Source organism: Musa acuminata, chromosome BXJ2-6 (assembly GCF_036884655.1).
Source record: "Musa acuminata AAA Group cultivar baxijiao chromosome BXJ2-6, Cavendish_Baxijiao_AAA, whole genome shotgun sequence".
In the NCBI taxonomy this organism is placed as follows: domain Eukaryota; kingdom Viridiplantae; phylum Streptophyta; class Magnoliopsida; order Zingiberales; family Musaceae; genus Musa; species Musa acuminata.
In genome coordinates, this window is record NC_088343.1 from 7405241 (window position 1) to 7423561 (window position 18321).

Below are 18321 nucleotides of genomic sequence, written 5' to 3' on the forward strand. Positions count from 1 at the left end.
CAACACACCCGATTGTTTATGACTACCCCCATTCGGAAGCATCTTTATTAGTTTATGACTAGCCAATGATTCTTTGATTCATACATAGAGATAGAGATGTAAATGATGTGGAGAAACACAGGTATCTCATTCTACCTCATATTAGTCTTTAATGTTCCTCAAGTCTTTAATATAAATGATTCATACTTCTTTGCATGATTCTCCTCTCTATTTATTCATACTTCTTATACTAACAAAGAAATGTTATAATAAATTGACATTTATCCTCTGATTGGTTATAATTATTTGGAACATTTTCTGTTGCCACCATCCATCCGACACTCAAATTTAAGCTTTTTATCCGTGCATTGGAATGGAGTCTTTGGGATCATCCTGAGTAATCCGCAAATGCATGAGATCAGAGATCAATCAAATGATTGTTAGTGACTAATTTAGCAAACTGTTGCACATTTTTAATGATGTAGAATGGTAATCCTCAAGTTGCTACAACAACAAGAACAGTATTTAGGGATTAGTAATTCTTAAATCCCATCAAGTGATTATTTTTGAGAAATTAAGCATAATTCTTTGGTCATACAGTTTGAATAAGTTAATATTTGGAGAGGTTTTTTTTTTCTAATAGGAAACCTTTTCTTTCAATTCCATCTGCTGCTTGCTGATCACCCTTCCCCAGAGGACATCATACCCAAATAATTGCTTGGCATTCACTCCACTACATTATTATTATACTTGTATGGAAATGCATAATAAAGCCAACTGGTGTGAGTTAGAATGTCATCCCATCCTTTGGAGTAGTTAAGCTTTAGCTTATGCAGCTTTGTCCAAGGAACAGTAGTGCAATAACACTTGGAAATCTGCCCCTAATGCAGCTAATTGGACAGTAGTAAGCATCAAGGAACCTGCGCTGACTGCTGCAGCTCACACATCACAGCTTTCCAGACAGTGGATTCACCAAATCAAAAAAAGGGACATTGCAGCTGCAGCAACCCATGTGTGAAGCTGGATTAAAGAAAAGGGAAAGAACTGAACAAAGTCTAGAGAGAGAGAGAGAGATGATGATGGGTGTAATGGGAAAGCTTTAGAGTTAATAAAGAAAAGAGAAGAAAATGAGGTGGGTGTGAAAGCAATGGACTTGCTCCCAGACCCATTAACCTCCTCTTCCTCCCACTCTTTTTCAAGATCTCAGCAAAAGGAAGAAGGAAGAGTGTTGAAGAGGTGGTGAGGAATGGGCCTAAGGATCTCCCTGTTCTCCTGCTTCCTTCTCATTGTCCTGCTTCATTCAGCCAGATCTGATGGTACACTCACTCAACCTGTGGTATCTTCTTCTTTCTTCCATATATTTATGAATTATGAGTTTTGATGAGGATGATTGTGAATGACTGTGAAATCACGTTGTTCAATGACTGGTGAGTGAATCAGATTTATTAACTTCAGATTTGAAGGGTATGAAGAATGGGATGAATCTGTTCATGGAAATGACCATGAGATGGATTGTGGACTCCCTTATGAATGTCTAATATGTTAAATGATCCGTGTGGAACCGGAAACAGAAACTTATGGATTATGTTCCATGTCCTAGACTATTTCCATGGGACACGAAAGAAGTAGCTTCATACTGCAAGAGGGGAGCTTGAGTTCTGTGCACCATCTTTATTGATTCAGATCTTTTTGTGACCTTATTCTTGTGATGCTTGTGATCTGTTGGCTTGTTCTTAGCACCCATACGATGAAACGTTTTAGTATTGTCCTTGTGAATGGAGTTTACCCTGGCAGATGGTTATTCTTGGCAACTATTTGCTAGATATGCCTCCTTCTGGCTCAGATTGCTCCAATATGGAGAACTCCCTATGCAGGAAAAACATTCATTTGAGTGAGTTTGGCCCATCTATCTCAAATACCTGTTTCATTTTCTTTCCTCCCTTTCTTTTCTCCTTCTAATTCAATCTGACTCAGATTTCTTGTATTCTTCACATCTCTATTTTAACCTTTCTTTTCTTAAATTCATTTTTTTGTACTCGTAGGCTGTTTAGCTTGAGAACTCACAGTAAGTTTGCTCCTATAAGACCTGCCAACCAGGGTTTTTACTTTTTAGTCATGGGTATATTCTTTCTGCTTGCAAATGTAAGATTGCATGTATTGACCCTCACTAGATCCCCTCATTCGTGCAAACCTCATGCACTGGGCCAACCTATGTAGGCTTCTTAAAGATTGCTATTATTGTCTACAATTCACCCATGTAGATAATAGTACTCGACTCTTGTCATTAAGTCTACCACTCATCTCAGTTATCAAGATAAGCGCATCAATCAATTGCTCATTCTATTGATTTCTTAGGGAGCCATATGTCATTTAGCTGTCTGCCAATTGTTTAGGATGCTGTTATTAGATTAGAGGTCCGGAGAACTCCAAAGAAAGCCTTTCATCCCTGCCAGTACCTCAAAAGAGTATAAGAAGAAAATTTTCCACTTCTCCCCTGGACTCAAATTCTAAAGGGCAAGTCATCTTCCCCTGGTTATGTGTCATCTGCTCATTCCATTTCATGTTAATATAGGTTTTGCCCAATAGGTAAGCCAAATATTTGATTACTTAATAAAACATTCATATTCGTGTTGATGCACATGTGGTAGTATTATGAACATAATCCAACTCAAGTAAACTAGCTTTTTCTGCTGGAGAACTGGAATGATTGAATATAGGATGGGAACAACAGATGGACCTATAAGAAGCTTATGACCAGTAAGGTCTCACAATCGATAGCATGTCTTAATGCATATAGAAACTTTGATGCCTTGTTGTGCAAGGTCCAGAGATCCAGGATTACATGACTGGAGTGTGTCTCAGGTTTGGGAAAATGAAATGGAATTTCAAAGTTGTATAGGCTTAAACTGGGAAAGTTATTTAAGAGCTACTGCTGAAGAAGTATTTCCTGGGTAGCTACAGAAGCTAACTAAAAGAGGAAATCTTGTTACCCGTCAGATCATGTAAGTTGCTTGTTTTTTAATGGTTCTGGTGCACAATTCATTTGCTGCATAGATGTTCGTTATAAGTGACTATTTATCTGATCCGGATACATACTTGAGTACTCACATCTTTTTTTCCTAGCTGTATGATAATAAACCAATTTTGTGTTTTTTGCAGGATCTTCTACTTGATTAACATACTTGTATTCATTTGCTTTTGCAAATATTCAATGCTATTCCTCATAGTCCTTGCATTAAGGTCATCATGGTGAAAAACACAGAGAATCTACTTGATTGACGTACTTGTATTCAATTCCTTTTGCAAATTTTCAATGCTCTTCCTCATAGTCCCTGCATTGAGGTCATCATGGTGAAAAACACAGAGAAGAAACAAATAGATTTTTGAAATAATTTCTCATGCAAAAACACAGAGAAGAAACTTTGAGGCCTCCATAACTTGTAAAGCAGATAGAAGAAACAAGTAGCAAGAAGAAAGCTAGAGTAGAGAAGTTTGAATAAATTGAGAGGTAGGTAAACTGGAAAATAGAAAATGATTCACCATTTTCATGTCAAAGATCAGTAATGAAACCAAGTCAGTTATATAACATGTCCAAAAATCAGTTATATACTAAAGTGATCTTGATGTTAGCCTCCTCCCCCATTCCTATTCCCAGCACCTACCAATCCTCTCTTAATACAAATGTCGGTGGTGCTACATCATCAAAGATGATATTCTCGGGATCCTGGTTATAGAAAATGCAAATTGATTCATGACCATTTGGTTTCTGGTAAGAAATGCTTTACTGAGTTTAGTTGTTACAGGTTGGTTGTTGCTTATGCATTTGACACACGTAGCGATGCTGTGGCACAAAGTATGTGGTTTGGCTTCCATGAGCAACCCAATCCTTTCTGCTGTTGTCCCTAGTTCAGATATATGCCTTCTTAGTTGTGGCAGCTTCTGTATTTGTTATGGTTACAAGGATGTCTAGAGAACAGTTTCATGTGCTGATATGCCTATGATCTGTTTCATCGACAGTGATTCTTTTCTTGTTTGTCACGACTTCCATAAGAGCAAACAAATCCAGTAGTATCTAAATCGGAAGAGGAAAAACCATCCAAGTTGAGTCATCTAAGGTTCTCTTGGCAGTCTGCCGATACTGATCCACGAGAGTGGATAAGTTTGGCAGCTGCAACTTAATTGACTATCATGCTCTGGAAAGAGTCCCTTCTAATATCCTAGTCTGGTCTCGGAAAAATTTGCTCTCTTGCACTAATAAAAGCGGCATAAAAATTAGTTTAATCACATTCTGGTTGTTGTTGTCTGACCTGATTATTGATAATCACATCACTTTGAAACCCTAATCTACAGCATTTATATAAATTTTCATTAAGCAGGAAGCACTAATAAGGCCACTCTTGTAAGAGGGTTGCTTGATATTGCCTTTCATAGATGTATAGCTTGACAATTACTTGTTTCACCTTAATTCTTAACTTGATAACCTTTCCTAATGCCATGTTTAGTGATGTGTTGCCATCAGAATATGCATCGGTTGATGAAATTGATTCCCTTGCACCTTAATGGTTGTTGAAGCGGGGAACTCCACTTCTCATGTCTGATTTAGGTTGTCTAGAGTGACCATTGCGGCTTTAGACGCAGTATCAGCATGAATTTGCAGAAACAGCAAGTTCTTTACTAGTGTACCACCATCCCTCAACTATGATCTAATAAGTTTATAGCTCGCCAGCATCAGTAATCAAAATTTTGTGTTATTTATCAGATTTTCACAGTACTTGTAAATTTCTCTGATTTCTGTACTTTCCATTGGAAAACATCTCATAGTCAATACTTTCTTTGCAGACACAAGCAGTCAGCTTCTTAAAGGGATTAATGACTACAGAGTTTCCCTGAACCTTTCTCAGCTGACAGCAAACGAGAATGCAGATTGCTTAGCAGAACAACTTGCATCAGCATACAAAGGTCAAGACTGCACCAACACGACTGGATCCGACACTGTTCCTGGGACGGAGCAGCAGTTCTCAAACTTCCCTGATTTCCTCAGCAATTGTCACCTGAATGCAACGGTGATTCGGGATGGGTCGATCATGCCAGCTTGCGTGCCAGGATTGGATCCCCAGCTTGTCTTGGCCAACTTCACCAAGTCCCAGTACAACCAAAACCTGAATGATAGTAGCTACGTGGGAATCGGGCTGGCTGATGAAGGCAACTGGGTGGTGGCGGTTCTGACCACAAATACACCTGCCGGAAACTATGGCCCAGCCACAGACACAGGAGCTGGCTCGGTGGTTTCCATCGCTGATCACCGCTGTGTGATGCTGTCGCTGCTGGGCTTCTTCATGGTTTTGATCAGCTAATTAGTTCTTTTCTTGCATGACGATCGAATTGTTCCAAAGAATATGACCTCATTGGAAAGACTTGGAGGTGTTATCTGACGAGATCGTTTTCATCGCAATTCTTTTAGCTGTTATAAAAAAGGGAAAAACCTGATTGATCACATCCTCGTCTACCATTTATGGATGACATGCAGTGCTTTGTTTCTCTGTTCTTCCGTCTGCTCCGAAGGCCACATCTGGTGAAATGAGTTCACATGGTGTGTTGATGTAGACGGAAGGATGGGCGTCGTAAGAAACCTGCACCTAAAGTCCAATCATTTCGGGAGCACAAAGCCGTGGCCTTCTCCCAGGTTCCTCTTGTCTGCCCACGTACCGACGAGACGACACTCTCTTCAATCCCGAGGGTCAATTATTTTGATCGCACCACCACCTTGCCTGCACATATGCAGATCTGCTCCCCTGCTTTCTATTCCTCTGATTCCGAAACCAATAAAGAAGCCCAGCAGCGACAGATTCCCAGCCTCTTCGTGTTCTACCGGAGGATTGAGCAAATTGCATTATAGTGTGAGTTTCCAGCAAGAGATTTCCTTAAAAACTTCCGCTCTGGTTGTAGAAGACCATTAAATTGTTTCCCCTGTTGTTGTTAGCTTCACTGAAACTCGAACATACTTCTCTGTTTCTTTTATGTTGTGGAGAAAATGTTATGGAAAGGAATGGGTGCCCATAGTCTGAGCAGAGACCACCTCTCTCTATCGGCTTTGATGCGGAAAAGGAGTGCAGAGCTTTACGTGGGGACAAGGATATCTACGTTTATCTTCTTAAAACAACAATCCATGGGGACGCAGCCACATGACGCTACTGCCTTCTCCCATCGAGCAGAACAGTGCATGGGAGGAACAAGGGAGAAAACGACGATCGAAGCTTAATGGCCCAGTAGGACACCTGCATGTGGACGCATCTCCTACCCTTTCCACTTTCCGAGAACTCATCCTCTACACGCCTGCTGCTTTGCTCAAATGGCCAATACCTCCTCCTACAGCACACGAATGTTAAGACTTTGTTTCTGCAAATCAAGACGTGGTAAGATTTTGATGAGGTCTTGCTAATTTCGTTTAGAACGGGACGTGCATGTCCGGCCTTTTATCTAGCGTACAATTAACGCAATAATTGCATCGAACACATTAGTCCTACTCTCTAAACCCCTCGTCCATATTTGTCATGCGTCATGGCAGGCATATAAGGAAGGCCTCCTGCTTCACCCTCCCCTCAGTCCTGCGAACCTGACTCTAATCCCCATGGACTTCTCTTCCCCCTCCTCTTCCTCCGGTGAAGTCGTGATGGCCGCTCTCCTCGGCCTCCCCTCCCGCTCATTCTCGGATCTCACGCGCTCCCTGTCCTCCAACGTCCGCCTTCACCGCCGCCGCCTCGCCTTCCTCCTCCTCTCCCCCATCCACTTCTCCCTCACCCTCTCCTACCTCCACTCCCTCTCCCTCCCCGAGAAGACCCTCCTCCTCGCCCGCCATCTCCTCTCCTCCCTCCAAAACCTCCTCCCCTCCCTGTGCGGGCCCTCCCGCCCCCTGCGTCTCTCTGACCTCGACGCAGCCATCCTCCTCATGGCCATGTGCGACTCCTACAACCCAAACACTACCCACCACTCGAGCTGGCACTCGACGGTCGCCGACAACGTTCTCCGCTCCATCTTAAGCCCCTCGGGGCTCGGCAACGATGCATGGGCCGTCGTCTGCGAGTACGTCGATGCCGCCGTCAAATGCCGGCGGTTGATGGAAGTTCTCTCAGGCAGCAGCGGCTCTAGCGAAAAGGTCGAGGGTGAAGTCGGCGCATCGGTGGCGGCGGTGGTGGCGCTGCCGTCGGTGGAGTGTAGAACCGGAGGGAGGGAGTGCGTCATCTGCAAGGAGGAGATGGAGGCCGGGAGGGACGTCTGCGAGCTTCCGTGTCGGCATCGGTTCCACTGGGGGTGCGTGCTGGGGTGGCTACGGAAGCGGAACACGTGCCCGTGTTGCCGGCACGAGCTGCCGACTGAGGATGTGCTCTGTGAGATGGGGCGGCTATGGAGAGCTGTGACCAGGATGGGCAACCAATGGAGGACATGAGCAGGCCACAGTGTTGGAGGAAGATGTTTGAGTTGACTGTTTTTGGTTTATTGTGCGTGTACACATGTTGGTGATCATGTATTGGAGGGGAATATTAGCTCAAATTGACATCAATAATGGAGCAGCTTACTGGATGTTCTAATCAGCCCATCTTCTTTTCACCCTTCCTGTAGTTGCAAGTATCATCCGTTCCATCTTATTTCTTTTCACTGTATCCTCAAACCGGACAGGAAATATTTACCACCACCACTGTTGGCTCATGCCATGAAATCTGCATCCTATGCTTGCAATGCAGTTTCCCATCACAGCAGATGTTTCTTACTCTTCACGATCAGAATCTAAAGGATGATACGATCGACGCTTCTTCGCTTTGCTTAGACTGGCCTGTGCCTACCATTTGTCAACCGATTCAATTCTGATGGGTGATGCATCAAACCTATTTAATTACCCTACGAAAAGGGAAAATAAATAGATCTGACAATCCTCGACAACTTTTACCATCTTTTCCTTTGCTTGTTTACTAGACAAAGGTAATGTTCTCCACATTTGTTCCTTTTCATCTGACTGATAGATTTACTACGATCTACCTTTCTGATTTCTTGTAATTGTGATCTCACAGGATCTTTCTTGATCCTTTTGTTTTTAACACCAATTGACGTTTGTGACCATCAGATATGACCCAAAAAGAGAAAACGAATGGTGCATAATGTAATGTAATGTAAGAAGTCGGTCGATAGTTGGTGGGAAAAAGCTATAAAAATCTAGTTGATGAAACGAACGATTATACTTTTATTTTGGAATACTACTATCTAATTAAAAAAAATGATAAATTATGTCACCTCCGATGATGAAGATCTTCTCTTCCACCTTCGGCCTTATTCCTCCCCAACTTATTTAAAACCCCTAAACCTCATCTACAAGGATTTCCCCCCTCCTCGTAAAGTCGAATAACAATATGCATGATACTTTCGAGGCCGTAAATGTTACCTTCGATAATGAAAGATTATACGGGATTCAGATAGACATGTTGGAATTTGGTTAACGAAGTTGTTACTATGTGGATTGACCCATACAGTGCCCATATTTGAGGACAATAAAGAAGAATAAAAATAAATTATAAATAATGGTATAATAATAATAACGTAAACAAAGGATAAAGATGATAAGACATAGACAACAAATAAGATGAAAATAGAGAGTAATTCCATCTTTTAAAAAATAAAAAATGTTCTATGAAAAGCATGTTTAAAAAAAATAAAAGTTTTTTAAAGAACATTTATTTTAATGAAAAATAATAACAAATGGTAAACATTAGAAAATCACAACCTCTTTTTTGTCATTATTATTTGTACCCTGTCACTAGACCAGAATAGGGACCCACTGCTTTTTCTCAGAGTCGAGTACGGTACTCGGCAGTGGTAGAAGAACATGTAATTGTACTGACTGTCAGCGAAGTCATATAAAAATTATACGTCAGAATTGGTAACTACCTTAATAACACCGTAATTTAATTTTACATTAAAAATAAATCAATAATTACATATCTACAAGCGTTTGATGAATATACTATTATTAGTTTTAAGCATAAGCATCTTACAACAATAATTTAGGATCAACAAGTTAATCTATCTATTATCTAATCTAATCAAATCAAATCAAACCAAAACAAACCTCCGCCGCTAGGGACTGGAAGTCATTGTTTATGCTGGATCGATCCATCTCAGTATTGTGGATGGATTGGTTGCATGTCTAATACCCAAACCCATTGAGAATTTAATGCTTCCTCACACCTTTAATAGATAATTTTATCTCTAGCAGCTTTGTGCTTTCTCTAGTACTACTCACCTTCTTCTAAAACATCAAGTCTATCGTTGAGACTTAATGCCTTCTCACACCTTTAGTAGATAATTTTAATCTCTAGCAGCTTTGTGCTTTCTCTGGTACTACTCACCTTCTTCTTTTCCTTACATGGGAGGAAGAAGATACATGATTTTTTTTTTTTCATAAAGGTGTCACCTATATTTTCATCTAGTATCCTAAATACTTCTCATCATCATTAATACCTCTTCTTCTTCTTCTTCTGTCGTGATGATGACGCGATCAAAATGATAGAATTTTATAGTGGGACGAAAGCGATATGCCTCTGAAAGCGAGGGAGGCGATCACGATGGATAAAAGTGAAAGAGCCTAACGGAGGGGAAATCAATTAGGATATCATCTAAAAAAAATCTAAAAAGATAATTTTTTTTAGGGAAATGATATATTATTTTAATAGTTATAAATTAATTAAATCGTTAGCATTATCTTTTAACATAACCCCGTCGAGCATTTTTCTCCGACCCACCTCCATTGTTGTTGCAAGTTCAGTTCTGAGTGCGTTTGGATTCATGGAATGGAGCTCAGTTGCGTTCTGATTCACCATTCTGGAAAACTGCAGCAGCCACACAATCTGTCGAAGAAGTGTGTCAAGGAACAGTAGCTCCAGTATTGACCACGTACTGGCCATTAACTTCCCACATAGAGAGAGAGAGAGAGGGGGATGGTCACCAGGATCGAATCCACACGCTTGGTATGCTTCCTCGATTGTTCCGTTTGCTGTCAGTTCTTCCTTACGAGGTCAAGCTTACGAGTGCTCAATACAGCACCCACATTACCTCTAAACAAAAGCTTGAAATGAACAGCGGTGGGCAGGTGTTGGAACCTTTTGGTGCATGGATACTGTTAAGAGGCAATCGAAGGAATATGACTCGTGGATCCATGATGACACCGTCCGCAACCTATTTCTGTCGTTCTACGTCTTCTCGGTAGTTCTTCCGGTAAGAAGGTAGGAAGTTTCACAGAGATTCTCGGATTGAATAATCTGCTTCCATCTTTTCACAAACCACATTCACGACTTCGATCCGAGTAAACTCAAAACTCGGATGACTGAGCCTAATTGTCGTTGTTCCTATCTATGTGATACAAGTTGAGCAACAGAGCTAGAGTGAAGTTCATCTAACACCTTGATGTGATTCTTAATACGATGTTTATCCTCGTATCAATCATATAAAGCCCCCTCAGGACCACGAGAAGATGGCTGTGCATCATGGCCTGAAGAGCTGTCCCTTCCACGGGATCCTCAACATTGTTCGGATCTTGTGATGCATTCCTGCTCATCTGCACTATCGAAAGAGTAATTGGCAACCCAACACAAGCACAGCCACTAAAGAAAGGTATCTTCTTCTCCAGTGGAAAGAAGTTGTGAGCTGAGGCTGAGATCTGTCGAAGTTTGAGCTCGGTGACGTGAGAGAAGGACTACCATATACTTCACGCACAGATAATAAACAATGCAGCTGATATATCAGAAGAACCGATCCATGAAGATTCTAGAGATTGGTGTATGTCAATGACGAGAATCTTGTTGTCCGTAAATGATAGGGATAGGCAACCCCACAAAGCTTGGCCATGAGGTCAGATTCCAATTGCAGAGATATGCGGGGAGTTGTTGACGACTTAATCATGCAAAGGTGTGTCTCTCCATAGTGACTTCCATGCAGACCTGAACTAGCTTGACAAGTGGAAGACGACATCGGCAATAATGATTGTGTTGGTACCTCAAAGTAGCAATGATCTTATCCACTACCTGCGTCATGCCTTTTTTTCTCCCCGCAGCCGATGATTCCAAGAACACAAGGAATTCAGATACCAATCAAGTTGACGTATTAATTGGTTCCACCTTTGATTCTTGAGGAGGATCTGGATCGAGTGCCGAACTACATCTACTCTTTGTGTTTTCTTGAACTGGTCGTGGATGATCTGCTCTAACTTTGGAGAATCATCTGAAGAATCCTTCATTCGACTAAGACATCAAAAAATGGAAGATCAAACTCTATTCTTGTGCCTCATTTGTAGTTCCTCTGTTTATCTTGGTTGTCATCAGTATTTCAACTGTAGCTTGACCTTCTCTTCACAATGAACCTTACGAACATCATTGAATCTTCATTAAATCACAAGGTGCACGAATATGCTAATTTTAGATTCCTTTTAACTTGATTATTTCTTTTGTAAATGAAATTCTTCATTTTAGTACAATGCATATGTACAATATTTATAGTAATTCAGGGTAAACATTCTGTGATGTGGTTGATTCATCATCTCATGTTTGAAAATTGCTATACTATGGAAAGGCTACGTGAGTTTGCCAAGATAATTTGGTGATCTAATGAATGGTTATTTCTATGGCTTTCCACAATATATATGGCCATGGTCATTGGTCTCTAATGTCATTTCAATGTGGAGACCATAAAGGTTGGAACTATGAAGCTGACTTCGAGGTTTCAAACGTGTAATGATGCTGGACACACATGATTACTATATTACATGGAAGAAAATTTCAACTACGTACTGAGAGAATGCTACTAGCCAAAGAGTAGCCAGCTATTGTGGTAATCACACTTCAATATTAATTCCTTTTAATTTGTTGCATGATTCTCGATGCACTTTCTTTGTGTGTGTTACTAATCGAAACAAGTTGGAGTGGTAATCACTTCACAATGGCATGCTTGCTTGAATCAGAGGACACATAAAACTCTGCACTGGCATTTCTTCCCACTTCCAAATTATTGGCTACATGAAGAGCTCAGACATCATGAAAGGAAGAAAAAACAAAACAAACAAGTAAAAGAAAAGCAGCCATGAGTTGAATGCCAGTGTCGATCACTCTGTTTCTCTCTCTCTCTCTCTCTCTGTGATTCCTTTCAACCTTGCATGATATCTCGCCTCCTTGTTGACCTTCATGTGATTTGCTGGGACTGAAGCATTAACCGGTATAATGGCCACGTCGGCAGCGTCGATCACCTTGTTACCAGATTTGGCTTTCTCCAGCTCAACTTCATCGAGTTCTATGATCTCCATGACCTGCCCATCTTCTTGAGTTCCCTTGATGGACACTGGAATGTCAGATTCCGTCGTCTTCTCCTTGTTCTCCTTGTGCTTGCCCCAGAGAACCGAATAGAGGCCAACAACAATGAGGACTGCGCCAATTATTCTACAAGAGAAATTAGTGACTGTTTTAGTCAAAGTCCAAATGATCGTTGGTTCGGAGGGTGACGAACACATGAGTGATTTAGTTTTAGTGTTTTGAAGATCATTTATGTAAACTATATGACTTCTTGGAGCCATGTTGCCGTATCAACTGTCTTTGTTGGAAATAAAGCAATCAATGTTCTTCATGGTTGTTATGTATGGATATAGCAAACTTACCCTCCCAAATAGATCTTCTCAGCAAGGATGAAGGAGCCCATTATGGCCACTAGGATCATCATAAGAGGGCTGAAGGCAGAGGCAAAGACAGGCCCTTTGTCTTGTATCACAAGACCTTGGACATAGTAGGCAATGCTGGATGTCACTATTCCCTGCACATACAAATGGCAAATGAGTGGAGAGAGAGAGAGAGAGAGAGAGAGAGAGAGAGAGAGAGAGAGAGTTACAGCATAGGCAGCAGCAAGGAGGTTCATATCCCAGCCTATGCGCCACACAGAAAGCCTGTGCTCCGTGACGAAGGTGACAGCAATGGCTTGTAGGGTACCCACGAAGCATATTAATGAAGTGAGGGAGAGGGGAGCGTTATATCTTCTCAAGGCTGCAGCCTGTTGAAGCAGGAAACTAGCATGAGCCATGCTCCTAGGCCTTATTCTTATTATTACATGGAATGCGAACCGAGATGATTCCTGCAAAGGATCACCTGGAGGATGAAGAGAGAAGCCCAAGCCAGAGTTGCAATGATAAGGAAGATGCAGCCCTTGAACCAGTCCTTGTCGGCCGAGTCCGCAGCAACGGGTACGTCAACGGCTTGGTGGGCTTGATCATGCATGTGCTTGGTCCACACCATCTCCATGATAGGTCCCTTGTACAGGGTCATCAACATGGCCCCAGCCACTGTCACCAAAGTTCCAACCACCTTGGCTTGGCATCTCACCTTCTTGAGGTCCAGCTTCTCCATCCTGTCATGCAACAGTCCAATATAATCACCAAGTCTGCGTGATGCAACAGTACCATGAAAACATCGCTCTCTCTCTCTCTCTCTCTCCCCACGTACCTGCAGATAACAGCCAGCACAAAGGTCATGGCTGGCAGCATGTTGCTCATGGCGCAAGAGAAGGTTGGCGAGGTGAACTTCAGACCAGCATAATAGAAGTTTTGGTCAATAACCGGCCTTCAAGAAGATATTTGCAGAAACTATCAGTAATTCCTACACCACCATGACATAACACTCGATCGGAAGTGAGCAAGTACTCACCCAAGGAGCCCCAGCACGAATATTTGCATGAAAATTGCAAATGTCATCCTCGGTCGCACTTTCCTGCGATCAGAAGCAAGAATGACGATGAGTACAGGAGCTGGGAATTCTACGGAGAGAACGTGAACAGCAGCCAGTACTGCTTGGTCTACCTCTCGAGGATGAGGGCGAACGGGGCGATGGAGAGGGTGGCGAAGGCATGGCGGTAGACGACGAGCACGTAGTGGCTCATGCCTTGGTTGAGGGAGAACTTGGTCAGTATGTTCATGCCGGCGTAGCCGAACTGGAGCGAGATCATGGCGGCGTAAGGCTTGCACACTTGAAACAACTTCCTGCGGCTTCCTTGGTTCTTCATCTTGGTTAGAGCTTAGCAGAAAGCAAATGTAGTGAAACCCGAGGACCAAAAACTTATGGGTTCCTGTCTGCTACGGCTGGTATTTATAGCAATAGGCAGGCATCATCGGTCGAATTGACGGAACCCAACCGGGACGTAGATGGCCAACTTGGGCATGGAATCCATCCACCTGGCAGCAATAGGATGGAATGTATGTGGAAGCAGGGGTGGCTCATGGGCACTAGTTGAGTGGCAGATGATGTGAGGTGCACCCACGTAATGGGAATTCTGGTGCGCGCTGATGATGCCTTCACAAGGCCCCGGTGCCGGCACTCCGGCCTTCCGGTGGTGGACGCTGCAATCACCGGTGGCTGTCGCTCTCGTTCCGAGGTCTGCGTCGATGCCAAGGATGCATATCTTGACGGCAGAGTAAGCCTTTCATGATGTCGCTCCCGTGGATCCGAAGCGTCAAATTAGCTGACATTTGCTGCGAGTTTGCCACTTCTCGCATTCCACTTGTCGATGTTGTACAGGTACGAAGATGTCAGTGCTTGTCGTGTTCTTTGCGTTGGATGTGTCTGATGATGGTCATTGGCTACGATTTCTCTGTTACACTGGAAAGAGAGAACGCAAATCATTAGCAATTTGTTTAAGGTTCGTGGAACAAATTGTAAGGATTCCACTTTCAGACATCAGCTTGCACTTGCAGTGTCTCATGGCAAGAAACAGAGTATCTTCTGCTAGTTGCAGCTACTAGTTGGGAATACATGACATGGTAGTGTCTGTGCCTGATGGAAATACTTCATTTCATGCTTTTCCAGTTGACAAAACAGCTGGAGAATTCACTTTATTTCTCTTTCCACTTCATTCAGCTTTCTTTGGCCGTGGATGCCGAGTTCTAAGACCCTTCGGTTTAGGATGGATGTGAAGAAGATGAGACACAGAGTTCAGACCAACTCTGGTGAGCTGCTGAGAAAAATGAGACATCGATATGCCATTGCAAGGCGGGGTGCAGGGGAAGTTGGTCATGGCAGCATCGTGTTGATTTCTGCTCCTTTGTAGGAAGAGATGGTAACCTACACGAATGACGAGGTTGCAGTTCCTGCTCGCCATGAGATGGATGACATGGATCCCACTTGCGCTAGTGTTGGGTTACAGAGAACGAAGATTGACGCGAAGTGGATGCTCTTCCAACAGTTGAAATGAAATATTATTCGCAGTACTCTCACAATTCGTTGCCTTTCTATGTGTTGGCTCAGTGGAATGCATGTACTGTAGACGGAAAAGAAGAGAATTCGGAGTTGAACATGAGACTTACAAGCATCAAGCGGACAGTGGTAGCTCACGAGTAGTGCGAGTCATATCCATGGTCTCATCCTCTGCTCTGGAAACAGCACCTTGCTGAAGTACGCTTCTTGCTTTCTTTCCTTCGTAGTCGTGAACAAAATCATAAGAATTCAAAGAGCAAGCTCTTCTGCATTTTTCAGGGCCATGATACCGTCTGCTACCCTGGTGCTTGAAGGCCATAATGGCTACCGCGATGCATTATTTCGCTGTCTTCCAAAACACTGAGAAAAGCCATCAGAACTCTCCCTTTCCTCCCCCACACCACCCTCTCTGCCGCCCCTGCCATTGACTATTGATCTCCTTGGTTGGCTTTCCTTCCATGTTAATTTCTAACCATCATTCACATCAGGCCAAAGACGCAACTTGTTCGGTCAACGATTCATCACTGTTATGATACCTCAGAACTTGGATCTAGCAGCCAGTTTTCCTTTTCTTGCTTTTGTTCTTGATTTAGAGAAGAGAAATAATATCAAATCTTTGCTCGCACAAGTATGATTGCCTTGCAATTGTAGTTTGTTTTCTACAGCACTCTGAGCTACAAACTTACTTGATTACTTCCAACTGATGGATAAGTTGCCGGCATCAACTCATACCCTTGATGGTTCCATAACAATTAAACTAAATGTTTGTTTCTGAAACAGGCTTCGTGTGGAGTAAAACAAAGGGTGATACTGAAGGCAGGATCAAGAAATCCGAACTCCATCTGACAAACAACTAAATGAACTCTCAACCAATCATCTTGTGTGCCTAACAAATCACAAGAGGTAATGCATTACTAAGAAGGGCCTGATCCATATAATCAACTCAATCTAAGACCACTGGCTCACATTCCACTGACCCATTTATTATCAACCAGCTGTGTCATCCACTCTCCAATTTTTTGGTTGCTCAAAAAATGGGAGAAAAGTATGCTAGGGAAATAATTTTCTTCGAAGCTAGAACTTCAGGATTCAGACCATTAGATTCATGGGCTTGTCAAGTATCAACTGAAACAATATCAGTAAGTAATTACTCCTGTAATATTCAAAACCTTACTAATTTGGCAATGCTATGACCTCAATGCTACAGAAAAGAAAATGCATTCATGAGAATGACTATATTCCACCCAGTGACACCTCAAGTGTGTTGGTGACTAGTTCTGCTTTTTAGTCCTCCATGACTGATTCTGTATCCCTGGGAGCATTGTATGTTGTAAATTAAACACTGTGAGTTCACTTTTTAAGTCATTTACCTTGCATTCATTGCAAGGATTCATCCCCCTTGTTCTCATTTTGACCACCGGCCTCAAGTCCCTCCCTATATTCTTGTAGGTTTCGAGTATTGAGGTGCCAGAGGTACTGTCTCTGTTTAATCTGTCCTTTGACCCACTAATTTTAATATTTGTCAGAATTTTCACAGCAAATTCATAGAATAAAGTTTATGTGATCTTGCTAAATAATTTAGTAATATACAGTTATTGGAGAAAAATAATCATATGCTTCCATTATTTGCTCTTTTGAAGTAGGATGCCATTATTGCAACTGATCACAGTGTTTAGACTGCATAATTCAGCTTCAAAGAGGAGGAAACATGGAGCACTTCAATCATCAGGGCTTCTGTTACATTATAAAGAACCAATTCTGTGATTAGAACTCACTCATCAGTGACAAGCTCCGCCGAATGAGAAGATCCAATTGCTTTATGGAATCACGAGACACTTGCAATGTCCTCATCAGGGCATTCGAGTCTTGCTTGTCTTCAGGTTGACGTTCTATTGTAAGCAAGCACACCGGATGAGATTTTGCAGACCTGGTCATGAACATCCTGCCCTTCACAACATGATGATTTATGTTCCTCGACGTGAGCAAGTAGTCAGGCTAGCAGATGCAGATTGGAAGTCAAAACTCAGCAATGATACTCGATAGGGATTGGAAGTTTTGTAATAGAAGTTCATCAAGCTGTTTAGACTCAGCAATACATGATAGGTTGCATGCCTCGAAAAGTACATGGGATGTATGGGAACCACATCAGGAAACCAGTTTAACCCAGTTGACTCAAACCATGGAGAAGCATTTGGAGAGACAAGACAAACATTGCTTGATGGATTTAAAGAGAAAGAAATAGGAAACGAATTAGCCAATTCCTAAACTCAAACTACTCAAACACACTGGCACTCTCATTCATGTGGGTTTGTCAGATGGAACTCCCATGGGAAGGATAAAGAAGGCAGACAGAGTCTCGACGGTGCATGATTGGCATGAAGTCATTAACAAGCTTAAATTCTAAACTACGTAAGCTCTTACGGACGCAGAACAGTCAAGGCAAGAAGAAGTTAATGAAGGAAGAAGAGCCGAAAGAAGCCAGAACTGAAGGCAATGGGACAGGACTGTGTCAGGGAGGCAGCTCACATGGTCTCACGGCTTCTACCATGTGGCACTGCTGACAAAAACTCTGCTGCTGTTTGTCTTTTTCGTTGATACGATGCTTCACGCATTCACCTGCAGCAAAGCATGCTACGCTTTGGAAGGAGCACCCACATCACAGGTGAGCAGAAAATTATCCCCATTGAAGCCTAAAATGCTCCTCCAATTATTGATCTTAGAGTACATGCAAAAGGATGATGAAGAGATAATGGAACTTAAGTATCAGCATGTCACACAAATTTGGATGATAGCTCGGGAAGCAAAGAGAGAAAAAAAAGAAGAGAAGACATGGAGAATTCTATCAACACTTGTTTGAATCAAAATAGAGGAAAGAAGGATCAGTTGAAAACCTTTGGCGACAAACAGAGAGGCTGGAGAAAAAGCTGGTTCTCTCCATTTCTCTGATGAGAGAAAGGTACATTTTCTCTATTTCTTCCTCTAGTATTCAATTGAAAAAAGGAAATAATATCTTCTGAAAAAGAATCTCAACATTCTTCTTCCCAAGGATAGGGGAGACAATCTTATTGTAGAAATCCAT

The 18321-nt window shown here is 42.3% G+C and overlaps 3 protein-coding genes across 3 annotated transcripts; 2 read left to right on the forward strand and 1 right to left on the reverse strand.

The window, feature by feature from the left end:
• Nucleotides 1-1021: 1021 nt before the first annotated feature.
• LOC103987293 (uncharacterized GPI-anchored protein At5g19250) lies at nucleotides 1022-5518 on the forward strand. Its single transcript, XM_009405555.3, has 2 exons — nucleotides 1022-1295; nucleotides 4819-5518. The coding sequence occupies exons 1-2, from the start codon at nucleotides 1226-1228 to the stop codon at nucleotides 5331-5333; spliced, it is 585 nt and encodes a 194-aa protein (XP_009403830.2). The 5' UTR covers nucleotides 1022-1225; the 3' UTR covers nucleotides 5334-5518.
• Nucleotides 5519-6489: 971 nt separating this feature from the next.
• On the forward strand, nucleotides 6490-7568 carry LOC135614550 (E3 ubiquitin-protein ligase SGR9, amyloplastic-like). The gene has a single exon (XM_065112037.1). The coding sequence runs from the start codon at nucleotides 6608-6610 to the stop codon at nucleotides 7421-7423; it is 816 nt and encodes a 271-aa protein (XP_064968109.1). The 5' UTR covers nucleotides 6490-6607; the 3' UTR covers nucleotides 7424-7568.
• A 4400-nt stretch (nucleotides 7569-11968) lies between these two features.
• LOC135614551 (WAT1-related protein At5g07050-like) lies at nucleotides 11969-14109 on the reverse strand. Its single transcript, XM_065112038.1, has 7 exons — nucleotides 13853-14109; nucleotides 13701-13763; nucleotides 13500-13616; nucleotides 13146-13404; nucleotides 12892-13050; nucleotides 12665-12816; nucleotides 11969-12449 (listed from the first exon to the last, which is right to left on the reverse strand). Exons 1-7 carry the CDS (start codon nucleotides 14053-14055, stop codon nucleotides 12119-12121), a joined length of 1284 nt encoding a protein of 427 aa, XP_064968110.1. The 5' UTR covers nucleotides 14056-14109; the 3' UTR covers nucleotides 11969-12118.
• Nucleotides 14110-18321: the final 4212 nt, after the last annotated feature.

Coding starts and splice junctions, on each gene's coding strand:
- LOC103987293 (XM_009405555.3), top strand. CDS start 1,226: ATGGGCCTAAGGATCTCCCTGTTCTCCTGCTTCCTTCTCATTGTCCTG. Junction 1,296..4,818: donor TCATTCAGCCAGATCTGATG/GTACACTCACTC, acceptor CTTTCTTTGCAG/ACACAAGCAGTCAGCTTCTT.
- LOC135614550 (XM_065112037.1), top strand. CDS start 6,608: ATGGACTTCTCTTCCCCCTCCTCTTCCTCCGGTGAAGTCGTGATGGCC.
- LOC135614551 (XM_065112038.1), bottom strand. CDS start 14,055: ATGAAGAACCAAGGAAGCCGCAGGAAGTTGTTTCAAGTGTGCAAGCCT. Junction 13,405..13,499: donor GTGCTGGCTGTTATCTGCAG/GTACGTGGGGAG, acceptor GTTGCATGACAG/GATGGAGAAGCTGGACCTCA. Junction 12,817..12,891: donor TCCTTGCTGCTGCCTATGCT/GTAACTCTCTCT, acceptor TTGTATGTGCAG/GGAATAGTGACATCCAGCAT.